Raw genomic sequence first — 24,311 nt, forward strand, 5'->3', positions numbered from 1 at the left:
TCCGGTAGCTTTATAGTGAATATCCTAAAATGTACAAGCCAAATGATTCATCTCTTTGTGGAATCCATAGATAGAAAGGCAAGATTCTTTGTCACTTTTATCTATGGATTCAATTCTGATGAAGGGAGAAGAATCCTTTGGCAAGACCTTAAGGATTTGGCTAGAAAGGATGCTTGGTTGGTGCTTGGGGATTTCAATGAGATCCTTCACAAGGAAGAGAGGATTGGTGTTCGAGCAAGGTACAAAGAAGCAAGTGAGTTTCATGAATGTGTGGAAGTGTGCAAATTGGTAGATGTCAAGTATACAGGGAATTATTTTACATGGAGTAACAAGCAACATGGAAAAGATAGAATCTACTCCAAGATCGATAGAGTTTTAGCAAATCAATCTTGGCTGGATTCCTTTCCTCCTGTTGAGGTATTTTTTCAAAATGAAGGCATTTTTTATCATTCTCCTGCTATACTTACTATCTACAATATGCCAAGTGGGAACAAGAGGCCTTTTCATTATTTTAGGATGTGGTCTAAACATCCTAATTATAAGGATTCGGTGGCTGAAAGTTGGGCAAAACAAGTAAGAGGATCAAAAATGTATCAAGTTGTGGCTGAGCTTAGAAGTTTAAAGCAGGTGTTGTGTGCTCTGAACAGGAATTATTTTAACGATGTACCTGCTACTGCTATGACAGCAAAGGAAGAACTCGATATTTGCCAAGATAGACTGACGAATGACCCCCTGAACTGTGAATTGCAGCAACAAGAAAAGCTTCCACGAGATAACTTATACACTGGCACTTGATAAGTATTATTCTTTCCTGCAGCAAAAAAGTAATTTAAATTGGCTGAAAGAGGGTGACATCAACTCTGGTTTTTTTCATTCTTACCTTCGGGCTAGAAGAGCTCAGAACAGGGTGCTATCTATTACCAACATGGAAGGAGTTAGTGTAATGACCGCTTTAGTAATTTAGATTAGTAAAGGCAATTAGCACTAATTTCTGTTACTATTATAATTATTTATGAATTTTATTATTTGTGGACCCCATTATTATTAGTGAGTATTAGAGTTATAATTTCTCAATTCCGAAGATTTTATTAAACTCTGGCGATATTATTTGTTCTGTATGTGAATTATGCATTTTTTGTAATTTTTGCCCCGCGACAACGAAAAATGCGATGGATGGCTAGTTTGATCAAATGGGTAAGTTTAGAACCTTATTTCTTAGTGGGAAATATTTTAGAGAAAATAAAATATCGAGGTTAAACGGGTTATGGAAATTGACCAATTTACCCCTAGTTTTGAGAAAACACCTAGGTTATAATTTGGAGGGCATTTAAGTCATTTTCTTTAGTGAAGGATAGGTGACTGCCCTAGGAAAGTGACACCTAGCAAGCTAATTTCAGCAAGGGAAATGGATTTTCCATAACCTTCATTTCATTTAGTAAATTAAAAGAAAATACCAAAAAATCAAGAGAAGCTCTCTCTTTCCTTCTCTCTCTCTCTCTCTCTCTCTCTCTCTCTCTCTCTCTCTCTCTCTCTCTCTCTCTCTCTCTCTCTCTCTCTCTCTCTCTCTCTCTCTCTCTCTCTCTCTCTCTCTCTCTGAGTTTAATTAATTATTAATCTGAATTTTTTAATGGTTGATGTTGTTTGGATAAAAACCATTTTTATTCATTTATTTTACAAAAAATAAGAAATTAAGAAAAACACTTTTCCTCTCTCTTCAACTCTCTCTCTCTCTCTCTCTCTCTCTCTCTCTCTCTCTCTCTCTCTCTCTCTCTCTCTCTCTCTCTCTCTCTCTCTCTCTCTCTCTCTCTCTCTCTCTCTCTCGTTCCCTAGAACAGCTAGGGTTTGGATTTTTTTTTCTTCACAAATTCTAGTAATTTCAACAGGTTGTTTAATAATATAATCCAAGGTAAAGTTCCTAACACTCCTGCTTTTGATTTCTTGAACTTTCAGTAAAAGATTTTTGCATGAATTATGTGTTAGGGTTCTGCATTTGCTGTTGGTGTTTGTTATTGTTTTCTAAAGTTAAATTATGGTTATTTATGTGAATTGAGCTAGTTTTGGTGGCTGTTGTAAGGTTTGAGCAAGCTTTGAGTTTAAGAACTCAAGCTTGCCTCTCTAATGGTGAATCTTGATTCCGAGCTTATTTATTTGTTTTCTTGCTTGGAATATGTTTATTGGGGTATATTAAGCAGGTTTGGAAGGTTTGGACTCGAATTGGTCAAGTTTTCAAAATTTTTTGGGTTACCTGGTGTAAAATCGGTTATTCGGTTTTACAGGCCTTGTAAAATAGGTTAATCAGATCAGCAGGTGGGTTCCCAAACTTTTCGTGTTGTCGATTTGTGTTAGTTTCAGAGCTTTGGTTGGTTAATTCCTTGATAGTTTAGAGTGTTTCCATGTTAACTTTTAGTAGGAAAACTTTTGGTTTAAAACCTAAGTCCTCGGATGTGATTTAGCGTGTCACTCACCCGTGTTATGAAAGATGTGATTTAGGGGCCTATAATTCGTCGAGTAGTTGTTCCAATCTGGTTGGCCGGAAAACCTAAATTTGGAAACGAGGTAAGAATAGTATAATGTTATGCATATGTGTTTACATGTTTAGCGTACATGTTAATTATGCCTGTTAGAGTACATTGACAGTAGTATTAATATACGTAGAGTTATACGGGATACTGATAGATGTATGTTTGGCTCAAATACTGATCGATGCTATCACATTAGTATGGTTAGAGTATGACTAGCATATTGAGTATAGGCTGATATTATGGTCTATAGTATTGTCGTATGAACGTTCTAGACTCAGCACCCTGTGGGACACGAGGATAAGGTTATGGTTGGGTGTATGGGTGCCTGATTATAATCAGGGTTATTATTATGTTATTATTTATGCTTTTCTTACTGAGTTTGTTGACTCATAGTTGCTATTTCCATGTGTAGGTAAGGGCAAGGCTGACGCTAGGCAGCTGCGAGAGCGAGCAGATGGAGATTGTACATGTCGGAGCGGTTAGGCCTAGAGCGTACGGTCTTTGGGACATCATGGTTTATATCCAGGTAGATCGTAATTGATTTCGGTTCAATTTATGGCGATGACGCCAGCTCGCAGATCACTGACGATAGAGAAGACACCTCTTTGTACATCAAGGAAAGCAGCTCAGAGAACACTAACACCAAAGGAAATAGTCTTAGCTCCATCGACTAATACTAGCACCAGTCAATACTTCACCTGTAATATCCTAAGATTAAGAAAATAGATTAGTGAACCCTAACAAGTTAAGTATGTATTCATTATGGAATTATATTATTATATAACTTATTACATGTGAATTAATTTGATAAATGACATGTTAAGACCCTGTTGGTGAGCCAGGGGCATTTTTCGTAATTATGATACAAGAAGGGTAAAATTATGAATTTAATTTAATTGCGTGCTTATAGACTATATTGTTATGTAGTATACTTGTATTTTTCTTTTGCAGGTGTTTTTTGACAAGTCTGCGCAGTTAGGGATGAGCATGGATTGGAAATGGGTCGACTAACCCGACCAACACTACCCAAAGTGGGCCGAAACATGGTCACATTTAGTGGGCCGAACCTCACATGGGTTGAAAAGAGCCCAACCCGCACCAAATGGGTTGATAATCGGGCTGATGGTTTTTCAACCCAATCAACCCAAACTTGGCCGAGCAGCCCAACCCAACTAAAAATAATTAAAAAACAAAATAATATATGTATAGTATTTTTGAAATGCAAACCCTAAACCTAATACAACAACATAAATCCTTCCTCTCTCTCCAACAAGAAACCCAGCCGTCACTCTCACTCAGCCTTCTTTTTTTTTTATTTTGGAAAAAAAAACTCGAACCTCCAAAGCTGTCTTCTCTCTCACTCAGTCACTCTCACACTCATCTCCTTGCCCTTTTGTTGTGCCTCCCATCCACTCATCCAGGCTCCTGCTCCACCAGTGTTCTCCCACCCTAGCCTCACCAAAACCACCGTTCAGATCTCCATCCACGCCAACCATCCACACCTGGAACCACCATCGTCCAACTCTCCACACGCCAGCCTCACCACTCACCAACTAAGTTTTCAACTTGTAAGATTTTTTTCTCTTCTCTTCTCTAATCTTTTTCATTTATTTTTCTATGTTAAAAGAAACTGGATCTTATTTTTTTTTTGTTTCGTAAGCATATCGGCGGTCAGCCAAAGGCTGGATTTCATTGTTCTTAGGTGCTGGAGTTCGTTGTTCTCGGTGATGATAAACTCAGGTCTTGATCTTACTTTTTTTTACCTTATTTTTTCTAATAAATGTAATATTTTTTTGTGTATAAGAAGTTTTAATTTTTATTTTGTTACTGTTTACATATTTATTTATTTTTTCTTATATATAATTTGGTTATTTTTTTCATTATATTTTTGCTATGATCTTTGAATAGTATGTTGATTATAATTTAAATAAAAATAAATTTGAATATAAACTGATTCTTAACTACTGTTGTTTTAAATATTAATTTTAGTTAATGTAATTTGGTACTATAATAGTGTATATATAGCCTATATTTTACTCTCCATATTATGATTTTATTTAGTTACTAACACTATGTAATAATGCTTCTTTCATTTAAGTGATAAAATAAAACTGTATCATATGTTGTGATACATAAGTTTGTTTATAGATACACTATGTAATAATGCTAGTTACTTGGTGTCTCTTTAATCTCTGTGGTTGCTTTATTGTTGGTTTTGTTTATAGATACATAAGTTTTGGTATATTTATAGATGTAATGGACAGATATATTGAAGAAGGTATAATTTTTTTTATAATGATTGTTTTATAAATTAATAATTTTATTTTATTATGCTAATTTAATTTAAATAATTTGAGTAACTTTATTTTTAAATTGTAGGCAATAAAGTAAACGTCAAAGCATCAACAAAAGTGAAGACTATTGACATTGTTAATTGATGTTTACGTAGAAGAATATTGATTTTATTTTAACTTGGTAATTATTTTAGATAATTTAACAAATTTTAATACTTATTTTGAATTTGGATGGCTGTAATAATTTATTTTTGATGTTTGAATTTTTTATAACTTTGCCTGAACTTTATATTTATTTAATCATTCAACTCAATTTTTTTTAATTGGGAAATTTTAATTGCAAAAAATTAAGGGTTGTAACCCAACCCAACCCGATCAATAATGGGTTGGTTTGGGTTGGGTTATAATTAAAACTTGATATGAATGGGTTAGAATTTAATAGGTCGATCTCATTGGGTTGGCCCACTAAAATAGCATTAACCTGGCCAACCCAACCCATGCACAGTCCTAGGCACAGTATAGTCACTATTGGGTATTTCGGGCCGAATCGGGTTCGGGGCCAAAATACATTTTCGGAATTTTATGTTGGCATTTTATTGATATATGAATAACTTGAAATTAATGTGAGTGTGTATGTGATGAAAATGACAATGTTGCCCTTGAATGCATGCTTATGTCTTATTTTAGCCATAGGGGCATTTTGGTCTTTTGACCATTTATTTGATTTTTCAACAAAATGAATTTTGGTAGAAAATTAAAGGCATTTCTCTGGTTATGTCCAGCCCTAAAACTGATATCCTCTCTCTCTGTCTCTATTTCTCATCTCTTCCAATTTGTTAATTCTTAAAAATTCATATTCAATTAAGCTTGGATTTGTGATTGTTGGAAAAGCTTGAGGTAATTGCTTCACCTCTGAATTTTTAAGTTTAAAGGCTGATTATTGTGATAATATCCCTTGCTCTTGATGTTCAAGGTGATTAAATGCATGTTGTAGTGAATTGAAGTTAAATTGATGATTCTTATGTTGTTTGCACTTGTGGAACTTTGGGTTATGCATCTAGACTACCTTAGTGAGTTTTAAAAGTTGTGATTGGGTTAGAAATCTTAGTATTGGTTTTGTTTTGGTTGTTTTCAAGCATGAGTTTTAGTTTAGGTGTTCAAGCTTTCGAATGGGCAATTTTGATGATTTAGCTCAAGTTTTGAGCTTATTTTTATTGCTGTTATAATCTGATTTTTTGATGCATAATTTGATGAGGATTAAAAGCTTGATTTATATGTTCTAATGCTTTGCTATGATAATTTTAAATCCATGGAGTATGAATTTAAAGTGTATGCATGTTTTGGTTGGGATCCTTGTGCTTTTTGGGCTGAAATTTGAAGATGAGATGGGGTTTCCGGGTTTGGAACCCAGGGGCCGTGGCCCTACTCTTTGGGCGCCGCGGCCCACCCCCTGTTAGAGGCATGGGTTGCCAACCCAGGTGCTGCGGCCCATGAGGGGAGTGCTGCGACCCACCCCTTTGTTTTTGGGCAGTTTCGAGCATGTTTTTGAATGTTTATAACTTTTTGATCCAGACTCCGTTTTGGGAGTTCCATATATCGTTGGAATGCTCGTTTCGAGCTCTATGTAATTATCTAAAATTGAATGCCAATTTTATAATTATGTGAAAATAGATTTAGGGATTAACCCTATTTTGTGAATCCCAAAAATCGTGACTAGGACTACCGACACTTGGTCAGGAGCACCCAGGGATTTAGAATCTCCATACTTGTGGGAAATCAGGTAAGATAGTATTTTGCACTTAGAGTTAAGCGTGGCAGCGCTCACCTTTTATACTATGGTTATGATTAATTAAGAACCGTGATTAGGGTTATTGCCCTAAAATGAGTAGTTATGTGGCCTAGGGTTATTACCCTAGTTATTAAAGATTTTGGGTGTTATACAATGCAAAATGTGTTGGAATAAAGAATTATGCGCTCAATCCATAATTAGATTAGACTCGGTAAATTAGTACCCTAAGTTTAATAGAAATGTGGTCTAGGGTTATTACCCTAGAATTTACACGAAGGTAAGAAAGCAACGATGTGTAGTAACATTGCTAATTAAGGGAAAGCAAGTTAGGGTTATTACCCTCAATAGGTGTTATTTAGAACATGCTATAATATGTTATATGAGTAATTATTTAGTATGCAAGTTAGGGTTATTACTCTAGGATTTTATATATTTAGTATATATTGAATGTACGCATATATGTCAAGAGTTATGTTTATAAGACATAATTGGGTTAGACCTGACATTTATCATCAGGATAAACCATTGAAAAAACGTAATGTATGAATTATATATATATGAATAGGGTTATGCGTGCAAGCAAGGCATAATCAAGTTACACTCGGTAAATATAACCGAGATAAACCCTACGAAGGCCTTATTTTAAATAGACGTGTGAGCGTAACACGTGGGTCTATGCTACATAGACATAAATAGACGTGTGAGCGCAATACGTGGGTATATGCTACATAGACATATATAGGCATGTGAGTGTAACACTCAGGTGTATATTAAATAGACAAATAGTGCGGTGTCACCATTAATTATGTGTTATATATTTATTGCGTATATGGTTATTTATACTGTCTCGCTGGGCTTGGTTCACGGGTGCTCTACTCTACAGGAAAGGGTAAATCAGTCTGTGATCAGCCATGAGTGCCAGAGCTTCACGATGCTTGTACATGTTCGGGCCATACTAGACTAAGCGGGTTGGGGTCTACCAGTGATTTATTTTGTAACTCTAATTTTGCCGCTTAGGTCGGCTCGTAAAATGAACTTGTAATATTTTGTGAAAATATTTACGGGATCCCGAAACATGTATTTTATGATTGTAAAGTTTAAAGTTGTAACAAGTTTAATTTTTATTTAGTTTCGAATAAAGTTTAAATTTTCCCGCACTTACCTTTCTTGTAATCCCAGTTTAGGGGATTAGGGTTTCATAATCTGTTGTCGTGGCATGCCTAATTTTTAGGACGTTACATCACCATTCTGGATGCCAACCAGATCAGGCATGAATCTGGTCGAGTTGGTCGATTGGAACATCATAACAGAAAGAAAGAAGAGATTGTAAGGTTAGGGGAAGGAGAAAGAGCTAGCTCTCTTGTGTAACAATGTTCAACAATGATGGACTGAATGGGGTGATTATCTACGGACAACAGGAGGCTTGGTCTTATTGGATTGCAAAAGCTCAAAAGAGGAGGGGGACATCGACCTTCATTCCTATGAAACTACTAAAAAATATAAATAAAAATGGAGGTGTGATTGAGTTGAGAAGAGTACAGTAGATGTTATTGTGCATTATAGATAGACATATATATGTTGTTAGTCCAAATATGGAATATTATGGAGGGGATAACTTCACATAGAAGAAGCTGGTCACGATATGGACTACGGCTTCCATATTTTTTTTACATAAAAAAAGTATTAAAAACCAGTTGATCATTATTTTATCATGGGTGATAAAAGAACCCTAGTGATATTGGTGCTTGGGCTATCAAAGTGAGCTAGACTTAAGAAGCTAATCAATGGGACACAAAAGGGAGCTCAATTTTATCTTTACTATTATGTGTGTTTTTATTTTGTTTTTGAATTTTATTTTGTATTTTTACTACATTGATCACAAGATGATTTTGAAGGGTGGGAAGTGTTATTTACTATTACGTGTGTTTCTTTTGTTTTTGAATTTTACTTTGTATTTTTACTACATTGATCATAAGGTGATTTTGAAGTGTGGGAAGTATTAGATTATGAAAATACTATAAGGGTTTTTTAATAATTTGTAAATAGTGTGAGAGCCTATAAATATGTAATTGTGTAACTATTATTGAATATAGAATGAGAAATTAGAATTTCGGTTCAATTGGGAGATTGACATTGTCTTAAAAAGTATTTGAAAGATTTATCCTGACTCAAAAAGAACTATAACCCCATCATGTAACAATTTGCTGTTATGTCAAAATATCTCTTCATTACTGTTGACCGAGATTTTCGGCAACTAATAAAATATTATAAAGTTATTGAGCTGTAAGAAAGTGAGAGGAGGATTTTTTACGTGGTTGGGGCGTTAATGAGCCTTAGTCCACGAGTCTCTGTTATTTATGAATGTCTTTAATACAGAGAGTATATTTGGGAGAGTTTCACCCTTATAAATACAGAGAATGTTCTTGGTGAGTATTTACTCTACTTGCTCATATGCAGCCCAAGATTCTCGATCCCATTTAATGAGCTTTGAGGGGGTATTTATAGTATTTTTGGTGGGGTAATCCCTAGAATTGTCCTTACAAGTGTATCTGTAAGTATCCATAAAGTTGGGTATTCCCAATGAATATACCATGGGTAATGCATGGTCAAATCCCTAGGTGTTGTAGGGCTTTTATGTGGAATGTCCTTTTTGTCTTTTGATTGACGTGACTCTTCACAGTGTAGCCGTCGCTAGACTTAAATGATCATTACTGTGCCGCTACTGGTTGGAAGTTGTGCCGTCAGACTTTATTGCGTGTAGCAGTCCCAGCACGCTTCCTCCCATGCGGCATTTAATGCGACTTGATTGCTCAGGAGAAACCTGACACCTCGCGGAGATGCCTTAGCGCTATTCGAGTCTCCGGGAGCACACGAGGTTCCATGGGCCTTCTCCGGGGACTACGTCCCAGACGTTACCTTATGGCATAAACACTTAGCAAATATTGCAATTTGCTTGATCCACGTGTCCCTATCTGGTTGGTCCACGTATATTGGGCAAAATCAGGGGCAACATTTACCCCTCAAGCCTTGTTTATTTGAAAAATGAAACAAGGCTTGCTCAAGTGCCTCCGGTTGACTCCTCGGTTCCCTGGCACGAGCTTTGAGCGCGTGAGGGTGTATTTAATGATGGCTTTTAATGCAGCGATTCACTTTTTGCAGGGGTCGATTCATTTTGCGCCCATTGATTGATACGCCGCATTAATGGTGTCAGACGGATACTCAAGCGTTTCCACCGCCTTTATTGTAAATCGATCTGGTCCGTTGATCTTTGAGCATTTGAATCGTGCACTTCCCCCACCGTTCGATTGGTAGGTGATGACGCCTGTTCCTCATGCATTTTTGCCTATAAAAGCCACCACCTTTTCTTCATTTCGGTTACTTCCCATTTCTTGCCAACTTTGCTTAAATTTCCTAGAGAGAAAATTCTCAGACCTAAAACAAGGCCTTTAAACACTTTGCGATTTTTCCAGTTCTTCTTCGCTCGTTGCCACCAGTTCTTCCTATCTTTACTCGACTCACGGCAGGACCCCCAGTTTCAACACTTCATCGTAAGTTCTTTGCACCCTTTGCTCTATTATTGAATGGCATGCTATTACTTATCTGTTTGTTCTTTTCTGGGTTTGCATTCGAAGTTTCTGGGCATGCAAGTGTTTAAATCCTTCATGTAGTCGGTTTGAGTTTACTGCTCTAGTGATAGGATTGCTATTGTCACGCCTCTGTTGTTATTATTTTTTCCTGTAGAGGGTCATACGTTCCTCGTATAATGGCTGCTTAGGGCATAGGACATACCTTTTTTTTCCTTTCTGTTTTCTTTAGCGCGTAAAGCCGTCTTCTGTGAATTTATTGCACCTGACTCTTGTCCAGGGAATCCTTCCAGGGTTTTCTGTGTGACACGTGTCTGGAGGGGGCCTCTTTCCAGCGGTTAGGGGACCCCCATTCCCTTTTTCTTAATTTAGGGTTTGGTATGGGGCCTAACTGCTGGAATCTTACTCTTTTTACAGAATAGAAAAATGTCTGCTTCTGGCTCAAAGTCATCAAAGAAAAGTGGCAAGCGCATGGCTACCCTTGAGGAGGTCTCCCTGGGACCCGTTGCCCAGGAGGGGTATAAGTCCTGGGCGACCGGATGGGAGGCGGCTGAGCTTTACTCCACTTTGACCTGTCCCCACCAGTTGGAGAACATTGTGGAGGTTGCTGGAATCAAGCCTTTCACATCAGGGACCTACCATCGGCCACCTCGCGATGCGGAGACGCCCAACCACAACTACGGCGGCTTCGGGGCCTGGAGCCAAACGCATCTGATGGCTGGGGCCATGCTTCCTCTCCAGGATTATTTTGTTAATTTTCTAGTTTTTATCGGCCTTGCGCCATACCAACTTATTCCCAAGCATACCGCCTGCTTTCAGGCTTATTTATTTTTTATTCTGCCCAGGGATGGGGATCTCCTCGCCTGGCGGAAATTTTGTATTTTTATGAACTTGTTTCCGTCCCCAAAAAGGGGGACAAACTTAAGGACGGTTTTTATGGGTTCCGGGCCCACCCTGCTAACGAAGGGATGGTCCCGTATAACAGGCAAACTCACGTTAAGGAGTATCGCCATCGTTTTTTCTTCTCCTCCGGATTCCAGGCAGTGGACCATCCGGAGTTCCTTACTGAGTGGGTGAGGATTCCCCCCTATGAACGGACTGCACCTACTCAGGCCTTTCTCTGGAGAGCCCAGGCCTTTGCCTCTTACGACCGGGCCGATCTTGACGTCGGGGGTCTGGTCACTACGGAGAACTGTAGGAAGGCAAAACTCATCCTTCCGCATCAATCCGTGGAAGACTCTAACCTTTCCCGGGTTACCTGTCCAAATGTGAGGGCGCCAGTCGCGGAGAAGACCTTCCGGGACGAGATCATCGCCACGGTAGAGAAGAAGTACCAGAAGTATCTCTACCGGAAGGCCCAGGAGAAGGCGTACTCTAAGGCCCAGGCAGCTTCCGGGAAGACACTTCGCGTGGGGAGCCCGGTGGAGAGAAGGAGTCAGGCGATTGCCGGGAAGCCCCTTCACATTGGGGATTCAACGGAGAGAAGGGCTCCCAGGCCACAGCCTTTGGTTCAAGAGCCGAACACTGGGGCTCCTGGTGCCAGCACTTCCGGCGCCGGCGGTAAGTCTCCTTTGGCAGTTCATTATGTTCCTTCTGTTGGCGAGTATGCCAGTCTTAGGCCCGTAGGGTTCGACGAGTGTCTTTATAGGTTTAGGATGCCCTCGACCCGGTGGGGAGATCATTTGAAGGAATTTTATTTTTCAAACTTAGGAGATTTCCTAGGTTAGTCCCGGATGGGTTCTGGTCCTCCGGAGCCCGTTCCCTTAGGTCCTTCAGCTTACATTACATCCAGCTGGTTCCGGCCTTCGGACAGCTATCTCGGAGATGATGCTGCCAGCATAAAAATTCGGAACTTTGCTAGGACCGAATTAGAGAGTCAGGGTAGGACTAGCTTATTTGCCATATCTTGTGTTGGTGGTTTCCCACGGATGTTCTAACACTTGTTTTCTTTTGTTGTAGTAGGTATCTCCATGGATGCCATTTTGGATCAGCTCGCTAGGGTTCACACTCCTGAGGCTCCTCCTGCCTTTACTTCTTCCCCGCTGGCCCCTGCTCTAAAGATTTCTTCCAGCGCTCCTCCAGACACTATTGATTTAGTGGATGACGAGGAGGTGCTGCCGGGAGAAAGTCAAGAAAAGCAATGGGGCTTTTCTGAGGAAGTTAAAGAAGGTGCAGGAGGGCTCCGGGCTCTTCCTGAGGAAGTTGAAGAAGGTGAAGAAGAGCAAGAAATTGCTCTGATTCGCAAGCGTAAAGGCAAAATGATTGCCCAGGAGGAGCCCAAGCGGCCTCGGAGAGCTGATACTCCGGCCCACGGCCTTGAGGGTGGGGTCTCTCCCATGGAAGAGCATACTTCCCCTCCCAACATTTTGCTGACTCCGGTTCCTAGAGACGAGGCGAGGTAGGAGCTCCGAATAGCTAAGCATAACTACGCCATGGATGAATACTCCCGGGGGTTTGCTGAGGTGGAAGCCCTTAGGAGGGTTCTACGGGTTGAGGTGCAAGACACCATCAACAACCCGGAGTACCAGGATCCGTGGGACCTAAATTTGGACCCCCTATCGGACTGGTTCCGTCGCTTCCTTGGGCCCATCTTGGCTCCCTTCGCTGCGGAGATGACTGGCGAGTTTGCGTCTCAGCTTACCCGGTGCGCGCCTAAGCGGTTCGCTACTTGTGCCTCCCTGAACTCCATCTTCCAAGTCTAGGATCTCAGCCACTCCCTCACTGTGGTAAGTGCTTTGTGATTTTGTCTCTTTTTTTTTTCCTTATTCTTTTTTGGAGATTCTTTCTTATACTTGTATTGTTGTTTAGCTTGCTGCTGAAGCTGGCCGCCTCTCCAAGAACATAATCAACCATGGCTTCGTTCTGTCTGATTTTGGGGACATGAACGAAGTCAGGAAGGTCCTTCAGGATCTTCTTTGCGGAGAGGCGGCTTTACCGGGGAAGGCTGGCCCGAGACGCGGGAGGGGCTGGTTGCCAAAGCCAATGAGGAGGAGGCTAAGCGGAGGGAAGCCCAGGCGGAGGCGATGATCCGGGATGAGGCCATGCGGAGAGACAGGCTGGAGGCCAAGCACCAAGAGGAGCTGAGGGCGGAAGGTGAGGTCACTGCAAAGGCCAAGCGGGAGCTCCGGGAGGCCAGGGAAGCCTTGGACGAGATGGTTGCCAAGGTGAGATCCTTAGAGGAAACTCACCAAGCAAACTTGGAGTCCAGGGCCGCTCTAGCCGCGGAGCTGAAGGAGCTCAGGGACTTCAAGGAATAAGCCTCAAAGAAGGCAAAAAGAGCTGAGCTTCTTTCTCCCGTTTCCTGCGGCCGGTGCCCTAAACGCTTTGATGATGGAGTCTTCATGGCTTGGTCTACCAATGACCAAAATATCAAGCTTACCTTCTACCCCAAACCTGAAGAAATGATCGCCAAATTTCGGGAGAAGAAGAAGAAGCTTGATGCCATGGTGGAGGCACGCATCGGACCTCGTCTTCCTCCGCGCATTGACTAGGCCGCTCAAAATTAACCCAGTACAACCAGGATTTCACCCGCTTCTCTTATTATTATTCTTTTTATATTTGTTTACATACAGCTACTTTGAGACAATACATTTATGTAGCTGTTTTTTATTTAAAGGGGAGACAATTTCTAAGGCCTGTCCCCGGGCCATTTGTATATATTTTGACCTGCCCTTTGGGCTAGGATATTTATATGTGATCTCTTTTGACGCACATATTTCTCTTTCTTGACCTGTCCTTTGGATTAGGATTTTTATACTTATGCTTTTTATTTTTGTGCATACTGTTTTTTTTTTACCTGCCCTGTGGGTCAAGATATTTTACTTAGTTTGTTTTCTGTCTGTCCGTGCGGTATACCCTAGTACCCCCCTGAGTGGCATAGAAACTTTATTTTTAAGGCACTCAGTTTTATTCAACATGTGGAGGAGGTATACATTTGGACGGTACAAACTCTTTAAACAAAGTCTAAGTTACATTTTTGGCTATTGGTAATATTTCATATGGTCCTTCCCAAGTACCCCCACTCCGGGTTCCTGGGTGGCTGGGAAGACTCTTCTTAGGACCATATCCCCAATAGCAAATTTTCTGTTTTTAACCTTAGAGTTAAAATACTTGGTCACCTTCTTCTGATAAGCTGCCATCCGTATTTGTGACTCGTCCCGGAGTTCTTCGACTTGATCCAAAGCCTCTTGAAGCAAAGCTTGATTCGTGGCTGGATCGTAAGTCGTCCTCCTGTGGGATGGGAATAACGTTTCTACCGGGACCATCGCTTCACAACCGTACGCCATTGAAAAAGGTGAGTGACCGGTCATGGTTCTGGGGGTCGTCCGGTAGGCCCATAACACTCTTGGCAACTCTTCAGGCCAGTTGTTTTTGCAGGCCAGCAGCTTTTTCTTCAAGGTGACCTTTAAGATTTTATTGACTGCTTCCGCTTGACCGTTTGTTTGAGGTCTGGCCACCGCGGAGAAGCTTTTCACTACTCCGTGTTGGTTGCAGAAGTCAGTAAATTCCTCGTAATCGAATTGCTTTCCATTGTCAGAGACTATTTTGTGAGGCAAGCCATATCGACACACTATGTTTTTGATAACAAAGTCCAGTGCTTTTTTAGTAGTTATTGTCTTCATGGGCTCAGCATCCGTCCATTTGGTGAAGTAGTCTACTACTGCTATTGCATACTTTACTCCTCCTTTTCCTGTTGGCAGGGACCCAATAAGATCTATTCCCCATACCGCGAAGGGCCAGGGACTAGTCCTCAGTGTGATTTCATTTGGAGGAGCTCTCGGTATGTTCGCGAATCTTTGACACGAATCACACTTTTGGACGTAGTCTATGCAATCTTTTTTCATTGTTGGCCAGAAGTACCCTTGTCTCAATATTTTCTTTGAGAGACTGGGTCCTCCTGTATGATCTCCACAGAACCCTTCGTGAACCTCTAGCATGATTTGTCTAGCTTCAGGGTCCGATACACACCTTAAATAAGGCATGCTGAGTCCTCTTCGGTAGAGAATTTGATCCATCATCACATAACGATGAGCCTGATACTGAATCTTCCGAGACAGTGCCCTTTCTTGGGGCAACTCACCTTTTGTTATGTATTTTATGATGGGGACCATCCAGCTGGGTTCTTGCCCAACCGTTATCGTGGTCTCTTTTATTTTGATGCTTGGCTCTGCCAAGCGTTCCACTGGTACTACCCCCAGCTCTTCAATTTCGCTATCTGAGGCTAACTTAGCCAGACAGTCCGCGTGAGCGTTCTTTTCCCGGGGGATTCTTTCTATTTTGTAGTCCGTGAACTCGTGGAGTAATTCCCGGACTATTGTTACGTACGCGGCCATTCGCTCGCCGCGTGTTTGGTATTCTCCGGATACCTGGTTTACGACCAGTTGGGAATCACTCTTTTGGCTCCTACAGCTCTTGCTAATTTCAGTCCTGCTATTAGGGCTTCATATTCGGCCTCATTGTTTGAAGCTGCGAAGTCAAACTATAGGGCCGCCTGGAGTCGCAGTCCGGTTGGTGATATCATAGCCACTCCGGCTCCGGAACCATTTTCATTGGAGGCTCCGTCTACAAATACTCTCCATGTGGGTATTGGCGGTATCGGCACATTTGCAGTTGCCTCGACGTCGTTGCATTCAGTGATGAAGTCCGCCAAGGCTTGGCCTTTTATAGAAATTCGGGGCATGTAGTGCAAGTCGAATTGACTTAGCTCCATTGCCCACTTGAGGAGCCTTCCGGATGCTTCAGGTTTTTGGAGGACTTGCCGGAGCGGGTGATTGGTCAGCATCTTGATCGGATGTGCTTGGAAGTATGGCCTCAGTTTCCTTGACGCCATCAGGAGGCAAAAAACCAGCTTTTCAATGACTGGGTATCTGGTTTCGGCTCCTATCATGCGCTTACTGACATAATACACGGGATGTTGAGTTTTCTCTTCTTCCCGGACTAGAGAAATGCCGGCCCGACCAGCGTGTTCGGAGACAGCCAAATAAAGAAATAGGTCTTCTCGGAGAAGAGGTTTTGATAAGATAGGAGGCTTGGCCATGTGCTCTTTTAGCTTTTTGAATGCCTCCTCGCACTCGTCCGACCATTCAAACTTTTGGCACTTCTTTAACACGTTGAAGAAGGGTATGCACTTGTCTGTGGACCGTGAGATGAAGCGGCTTAAAGCAGCTACCTTTCCAGTCAGGCTCTGCACATCTTTATGCTTTTTGGGGGATGGCATGCTCAGGAGAGCCTGGATTTTTTCCGGATTTGTCTCAATCCCTCTTTGACTGACGATGAAGCCCAGGAACTTTCCTGATTTGACCCCAAAGGTGCATTTCTTTGGGTTGAGCTTCATGCCGTATCTCCGGACCACTTCGAAGCATTATTCTAAATCGCTTGCATGGCTGTTGCATGCCTTGGATTTGACGAGCATGTCATCTACATAAACCTTCATATTTCGCCCCAGGAGGCCTTTAAACATCCGGTTAACCATTCTCTGATAGGTTGCTCCGGCGTTTTTCAGTCCGAAGGGCATGACTAAGTAACAGTATACCCCCTTATCGGTCCTGAAGCTAGTGCACTCCTGGTCTGCCGTATGCATTTTTATTTGATTGTACCCAGCATAGGCGTCCATGAAGGATAGCAGTTTGAATCCAGAAGTGGCATCTACCATCTGGTCGATCCTAGGCAGCGGGAAGCAGTCCTTCGGACAAGCTTTGTTTAGATTGGTGAAATCTATACAAACTCGCCAAGTTCCGTTCGGCTTGGGCACCAGGACCGGATTGGCCAGCCACTCCGGATAGTATACGTCGCGGATCATGCCGTTAGTCAAAAGTTTGTCCACCTCTTTCTCCAGAGCTTCGGCTTTCACCGAGTCGAGCGGGCGTCGCTTTTGCTGGACGGGGGGCATGTCCAGATTGACGTTGAGTACGTGGGTGATGACATGAGGGCTTATGCCAGTCATGTCTTCTTGGCGCCATGCAAAGATGTCGATGGCGCCCTTCAGTGTTTTTATTATTTTTTCTTTTTCCTCCGGATCTAGGTTCTTCCCTAGCCGGAGTACTTTGGTGGAGACGAGGTCTCACACTGATACTTCTTCGACGTCCTCCATTGGTTCCACAATTCTTTCGGACCCCACACGGGGGTCTAACTCATCCTCTTCAGCCACTTCTGGCTCAACTGACTCCCGGACCATTAGCACGGGCAGGTGGGTTGCGACATTGTAACATTGTCTTCCTTCCCCCTGGTTTCCCCTCACAGTTCTGATTCTGGCCTCCCGGGTAGGGAACTGCATGCACAGGTGCCGAATCGATGTGACTGCGCCAAACTCTACCAAGGCCGGTCGGCCGAGGATCGCGTTGTAGGCTGTCGGACAGTCCACCACTATGAAAGTGCAGTATTTAAATGTGCTCTGGGGGATGTCCGGGCACAAGGTGACTGGGAGCCTTACTTTTCCCATTGGGATAAGTGTCGTCCCGTTAAACCCTATGAGCTGGGACCCACTGGGTGAGAGGTCCCGGTCCGTCAAGCCTATCGCAGTGAAGGCTTCCTTGAAGAGTAGGTTCACGGAACTTCCATCGTCAATTAAGACTCTGGCCACCACTTTATTCGCGATGGGGGTCTCTATGACCAATGGGTCATGATGAGGGAAGCGCACTGTCTTGGCGTCTTCTTCCGTGAACGTGATGGGTTGGTCCATCAACGGGGGCCTTTGAGCTGGGAATTGAGTAACTTCCCAAACCTCACTGTGTTTCGCGGCCCCTGCGTATCGCTTAAGCTCCTTGCGAGTAGTTCCTCCGATATGGGGACCTCCGGAGATCATAGCTACCCTCCCATTAGGTCGGGGCGGCAGACCAGGGATATGCTGGGCGTCGCCCGTGGGAGCAGCTGGAGCCAATGCCCCTGCTGTACCCCCCGGTGTTCCCTGACGCATACCCGCAGTCGCCTGGCCCGGATTGAGGTGGGGCAACCTATTTTTGATCCACTTGTAGAGGTGGCCTAATCAGATTAGATTTTCAATCTCGTCCTTGAGATTCTTACATTCATTGGTGCTATGACCGATGTCGTTGTGGTACTCGCATCTCTTACTCGGATCTCTCCGGGAGCTATCCTTGTACAACGGTTGTGGTCTCCGGTAGTGTGTATTTTGCCTAGTAGCAAAGTACACACGCTCTTGGGAGTCCGACAACTCCGTGTATTGAGTATACTGGGGGGTGTACCCCCTTTTCTGGCGCTTCTCTCCCGTCCGGGTGATGCCCTTGGAGGACCTTTTACTCCTCGAACCCTGGGAAGGGCCTGCCAGACTAGCAGCCGGAGCAGAGTGTGAAGGAGCTTGTCCATTCACTCCGGACGGGTTGCCAAAATGGGATGATGCTGGTGCCAAGGCTTGGCCCTGGCTATATCTGGGGGTAGCAGAGAATTGTATGCCACTTGCTTGTGGAGTGGCGGTCGGGGCAGTACCCGAGGGCGATACTCTGGGCATGTACCCTGCTATCCCGGTGGGATAGTATCCTTCATAAGCCACGATTTGGGCTTCTTCGAGGTTGATATATTTTTGGACTCTCTTCTGGAAGTCCTGAAGGCTAGCAGCTCCTTCTTGCTGCAGTTCATTCCAGAAAGGAGTCCCAGTGCGGATGCCTGCTTGGAGAAGTGCAAGCTGTTGTCCTTCGTCAACTTTCTTGGTTTTCGAAGCTTCCTCTCGGAACCTCTTTATATAATTCTTCAAGGTCTCAGTGGGCAGTTGCTTGATATTAGTCAAGGCACTGACCTCCAGATTGACCTTTCTTGCGGCGACAAACTGTCTCCGAAAGTTGGTCAGTAGTTTGTTCCAACAGCCCACGGAACCTGGTTCCAGTTTTTTGAACCATTCCTCCACGTACCCACTTAGGGTAAGTGGGAAGCACAGACATTTGGCGTCATTGCTGACCCTCATGACCGTCATGACACGGTTGAACCGTGACAAGTGGTCGCTAGGATCAGAGTTCCCGGTATAAGCTGCCATTTCGGGCATCTTGAAGTTCTTAGGGAGCTCCGCCTCTAAGATGTGCTTAGCACAGGGCTCCCGATCCTCGTTGTCTGAGTCGGAGTCATCTCCTTTCTGTCTCCGGGAGACTCGGGCGATGTCTTTTCGAAGTATGGCGAGTTCCACCATAATTCCTTCGTTTAACGTACCCGTGGAGACCGCGGGTCCGTATCTTTTTTGGTCAAGGTGATCTCGGAGATCACCTTGGTTCCCATTGATTTGATTTCTCAGATCAACGGGAGGACACCTCTGTCCTCTTCTCCCTCTACCCCCGGGTTCTTGGTGCACGGAAACGCTTTTTCGGTCCCCTCGATCCTGAGGGCCAAAGCTCCCTTTTTGGGGCTTGCCCCTCTGCGGACCTTTCCCTTTAGGGAAATCTGAGCGGACCTTTCGCGGATCCTGCGCCTTTTTCTTTCGCCCTGGAGTAGAAGTAGGGTTTTTTGTTTGGTTCCCTTCAGCAGGGTACCTTATAAGGCTAGGCTCCCTAGATTTTTGCTGTTGGGAACTAGGCGAAGACATCGTTGGCTCCTTGTCAAATCCAGCGGTCATTGCCTTGGGGTGCACGTGAATGCCAGCTGCCTCCATGGCTTTTTGCATGGCCAGCATCACTTCTTGCATTTTCTGGTTTTGCGCTTTCTGAGCTTCGATCTCGGCTTCGTGATCGATAGCTTTTTGTCTGAGAAGCACCAGTTCTGAGTAACTACTTTCGTCGTAGGCATACTCATCGAGGTTTCCCTCGTAGTCATCATCGGGGATTATTTCCTCCTCCTCGGACCCCTCTGCTGCTCTTGAGGCTACATCTTCCTCATTCGGGTCTTGAGCGTCTTCAAGAGGGCGAGGCTGACGAGTACTTCTAGTCTCCACCATGTTTGTGAAGTCAAGTGTTTGTTTACAGTGGCTTTCTTCAGCTCTCAATGAAAGCAACAAAATGTTGACCGAGATTTTCGGCAACTAATAAAATATTATAAAGTTATTGAGCTGTAAGAAAGTGAGAGGAGGATTTTTTACGTGGTTGGGGCGTTAATGAGCCTTAGTCCACGAGTCTCTGTTATTTATGAATGTCTTTAATACAGAGAGTATATTTGGGAGAGTTTCACCCTTATAAATACAGAGAATGTTCTTGGTGAGTATTTACTCTACTTGCTCATATGCAGCCCAAGATTCTCGATCCCATTTAATGAGCTTTGAGGGGGTATTTATAGTGTTTTTGGTGGGGTAATCCCTAGAATTGTCCTTACAAGTGTATCTGTAAGTATCCATAAAGTTGGGTATTCCCAATGAATATACCATGGGTAATGCATGGTCAAATCCCTAGGTGCTGTAGGATTTTTATGTGGAATGTCCTTTTTGTCTTTTGATTGACGTGACTCTTCACAGTGTAGCCGTCGCTAGACTTAAATGATCATTCTTGTCTTGCCTTGGTTGGAGGTTGTGCCGTCAGACTTTATTGCGTGTAGCAGTCCCAACACGCTTCCTCCCATGCGGCATTTAATGCGACTTGATTGCTCAGGAGAAACCTGACACCTCGCGGAGATGCCTTAGCGCTATTCGAGTCTCCGGGAGCACACGAGGTTCCATGGGCCTTCTCCGGGGACTACGTCCCGGACGTTACCTTATGGCATAAACACTTAGCAAATATTGCGATTTGCTTGATCCACGTGTCCCTATCTGGTTGGTCCACGTATATTGGGCAAAATTAGGGGCAACAATTACCTTATATAATATATTTAATGGAAATCAAAACGGATATTGGCGGCAAAACAATCTGAACTTTATATTTTTTAACACTTAACCACAAAAATAAAAATTTTGACAGCAAAACCTACTGAAACCCCATTATGTTTTGCTCTTTATACTCTCGTCCAAAAACTTCATCACTTAAGTATTACAGTAGACTGCCCACGTGTACACTTGTGTAAACTTGTATACACGTGACAAATTATCATTGGTCCACGTAATATTAAGTATTAATATATTATAAAATATAATTAAAAATTGAAAAAAATATATTTACAATGAAATATTTTTTTTTTACTTTTATTTCATCTTTTTCTTTTTCTCTTTCTTCTCCTCTATCCTTTTCTAGAAGCTTCTTCTCTCCGAGTGAAACTAGGGTCAAGATTGTTAGAGGCCCAGAATGCAACCCCGACTCTAATCTGCTGCCTCCAGCCACCAATGGCCTAGGAGGACCTCTTTCCTACTCACTTTGTTGCACACAGGTCACTGCCCACTCGAGAGCCTTTCCTCTTCTTTGTCTTCGGGGGTTCAAGGAGCTTCACTATACACCGATTTCCAAAATCTCTCACACACGTATGCCTCCTCCTCTCTCAGATTTAATATTCTTCTCCCTCTGTTTTTCTCAAAATCATTGGCTGATTGTCGGCGACCTTAAGCAGAACCTCCACCAAAAATAAGGAAGACAACATCGTTGCTGTGAATGAAAAGATGAAGAGGATGATGGTGTTGGATCTGTTATCTACCAACGATCTATGTAGATCTAGAATTGTTTCTCATTTATTTTGTTGGATCTTATGTCATTATTTTTTGGGTTTCTTTAATTTTGGCTTTAGGTGTCAATTTCTTGATCTTAAAAATGTAACAATAATGGTGGTGGTGGCAGTGATATGGTGATAATAGTTGTGATAGTAGAAGTGGTGTTGCTGCGGTGGTTGTTTTTAGTGGTATTTTAGTATAGTTGTGGTGGTGGTAGTGATCGTTATTTTTTTATTTTTTCTCTACGGATTTGGTGGTGGGCAGTGGCAATGGTGATAGAGGTGGTAATGGAGTTAGGATTCTAGGATAAGAAAGAGGAAGAAGAAAAGAAAAAATAATAAAAGGAAAATAAATGATATTTTTTTTTATTTTAGAGTTTAATTTCAAAAAGAAAAATCAATTCTTTTTTATAATATTTTAATACTTAATATTTCGTCAATGAAAATTTATTGTGTACACGTAGATAGTCCAATGTGCCATTTAACTGAATTTTTTAGACGAAAGTATAAAAAACAAAATATAATGGTAGTTCAATAAGTTTTGCCATTAAAATTTTAATTTTTAAAGTTAAATATTAAAAATAATAAAGTTTAAATAATTTTACCCCAACAAAAAAAAAATAATTTAACATGTATACTTGTAATTATATATGTATTGTATCATCTTACTTTGAATCCAAAGGGAAAGTAAAGACAAGAAGATAGCACAACTATTTATATTATTATTATTATTATTTTTTGTAAGGCTGTTTGACTTTTTTTGTTCTAGGAGTACGACAAACTATTCCTGCGGTCTGTGATAATTATACAACACTTTTAATTTTCTAATGCAAGGAAAAGTTGTTGAAACATAGAAGTATTAGAACAGAGATATTCATCAAGTTTCACATTCTCATCCAACAAAGAAAATGGCTTCCTATTGGTGAGAGTCAGTAATATGGTTTCAGTTTCTTTTGTAGAAAAATTGTTGATTATCAGTCTATTCGATTGGTACTATCAGAAAAATTGGACTTCCACCCATATATACGAATACAGCCTCCAAGTACGGCAGTAGTACTGCTTGTAGTACAGGAGAACAAATCTAATTAGTACGAACTTTTAAGTTTTTACTTTTCTTCAACTTGAAGAGATCAAAATAAAAGATATATGATAATGTATATATGGGTACCTAGAAAAATGAAAGCCCACATAAAATCTTTATTCCGAGAAAGTACAATTCCGATACAGAAATAATAATAATAAATAATATATGGAAGCCCAAGTAACATTCTTTTGGGGGAAAAACACAGAAAGCCAAAGCATTGAATCATATATTTTAAAGTTGAGTTGTGTGTTTTTTGTGTGTATGGTTATAGAGTGGATTTCCCAAGCAAGGTTGATCAAGTCAATCATAAACGACAATGTAGTCAAAGCTGGAGTTTTACAGACTTTCATGTATGGATTTCGAGTTGGATTGGCTTATTTGGTAATGCTTTCAGTCATGTCCTTTAATATAGGTATTATAATCGCTGCTATTGCTGGATATTCACTTGGCTTTCTGGTTTTCGACCGTCGGATCTTCTGGGGTTCCATGATTATGTATGATGGTCCACCTGACCTTCCTCCATTGATTTGTCGATAATTTGTTAAATTTTTCGGAAAAATAAACTATATGTACGTTCTATATTATTATTGTGGTCATTTGTGTATACTGTAATGATTAAAGTCCAATTTCTCAATTTGAGGTTTCAATATAATCTGTATTTTTTAAAATACATAGTATCTGTCCACTACAAGAATGATTTTTAAAAATAATTTGGCTTGTTTGGCCTTGCTTTTTAAAAACAGTTTTCAGAAAACAAAGTTACAAAAAACAAGAATTTTAAAAACAACAAAATGTTATTTTCTGTTTTAAAAACCAATTCACTTTTGGTCCATATTGTTTTTAAAAATCACTAACCAAACGTGACTTGTGTTTTAAAAACTTCAAAAACTATTTTTTGTTCTCACTTCTAAAAATAATTTTTTAAAACAAAAAACAAAAAACAATACCAAACATGCTCTTACTCTCACTACTACAATGTAAGCCTTTAGCTTCCCTTTTTTCAACCCAATTTATAAAAAGGGAAGCTAAAGGGGGTGAAAATATCTGAATTGACATTTAGAGGCGGTTTTTTGGTAAAAACCGTAGGTATAGAATGTATATATATCTATGCCGTCGGTTGGGGTTGGGAAAAATCAGGGTTTTTCTATATAACCCTATGGCGTCGGTTATTAGGTATTAACCGACGCCATAGGTGCCACCTTTATTCGACACGTGGCACCTATGACGTCGGTTAATACCTAATAGCCGACGCCATAGGGTTATATATCAGACCCTTTCTGCTTCGTCTTCCTCACTTCCTCATTTCACACCTTGCTGAACACCAAGAACAGCCACCCATAGCAGCCCCAAACCCACGAAAAAACCCTCGCCAACCACCACTAAAACAACCTCATTCTCCCTCATTTCTTAACCATTTTACCCCATTTTTGTCTTAAAATCTTCTATTTTCTATACCTAAACCCATACTGTAAAAAAGTTTAGTTTTTTTCCCCTCTATATACCAAACCGAACCTATTATAAAGAAAGGTGATGGGTATAACTCCG

The 24,311-nt window shown here is 41.7% G+C and overlaps 1 protein-coding gene across 1 annotated transcript; it reads left to right on the forward strand.

The window, feature by feature from the left end:
- Window positions 1-925: 925 nt before the first annotated feature.
- Window positions 926-23,303, forward strand: LOC133034420 (copper transporter 6-like). Its single transcript, XM_061109504.1, has 5 exons — window positions 926-955; window positions 2,935-3,048; window positions 3,474-3,496; window positions 4,748-4,800; window positions 23,038-23,303. Exons 1-5 carry the CDS (start codon window positions 926-928, stop codon window positions 23,301-23,303), a joined length of 486 nt encoding a protein of 161 aa, XP_060965487.1.
- Window positions 23,304-24,311: the final 1,008 nt, after the last annotated feature.

The sequence above is a fragment of the Cannabis sativa genome, chromosome 2, assembly GCF_029168945.1.
Source record: "Cannabis sativa cultivar Pink pepper isolate KNU-18-1 chromosome 2, ASM2916894v1, whole genome shotgun sequence".
Classification (NCBI taxonomy): Eukaryota; Viridiplantae; Streptophyta; class Magnoliopsida; order Rosales; family Cannabaceae; genus Cannabis; species Cannabis sativa.

Bases quoted from the DNA above. Each gene is read 5' to 3' on its own strand.
- LOC133034420 (XM_061109504.1), top strand. From the start codon at position 926: ATGGAAGGAGTTAGTGTAATGACCGCTTTA. The intron at 956-2,934 runs GTAATTTAGATT...TTCCATGTGTAG, and splicing joins TTAGTGTAATGACCGCTTTA to GTAAGGGCAAGGCTGACGCT. The intron at 3,049-3,473 runs GTAGATCGTAAT...TTTCTTTTGCAG, and splicing joins ACATCATGGTTTATATCCAG to GTGTTTTTTGACAAGTCTGC.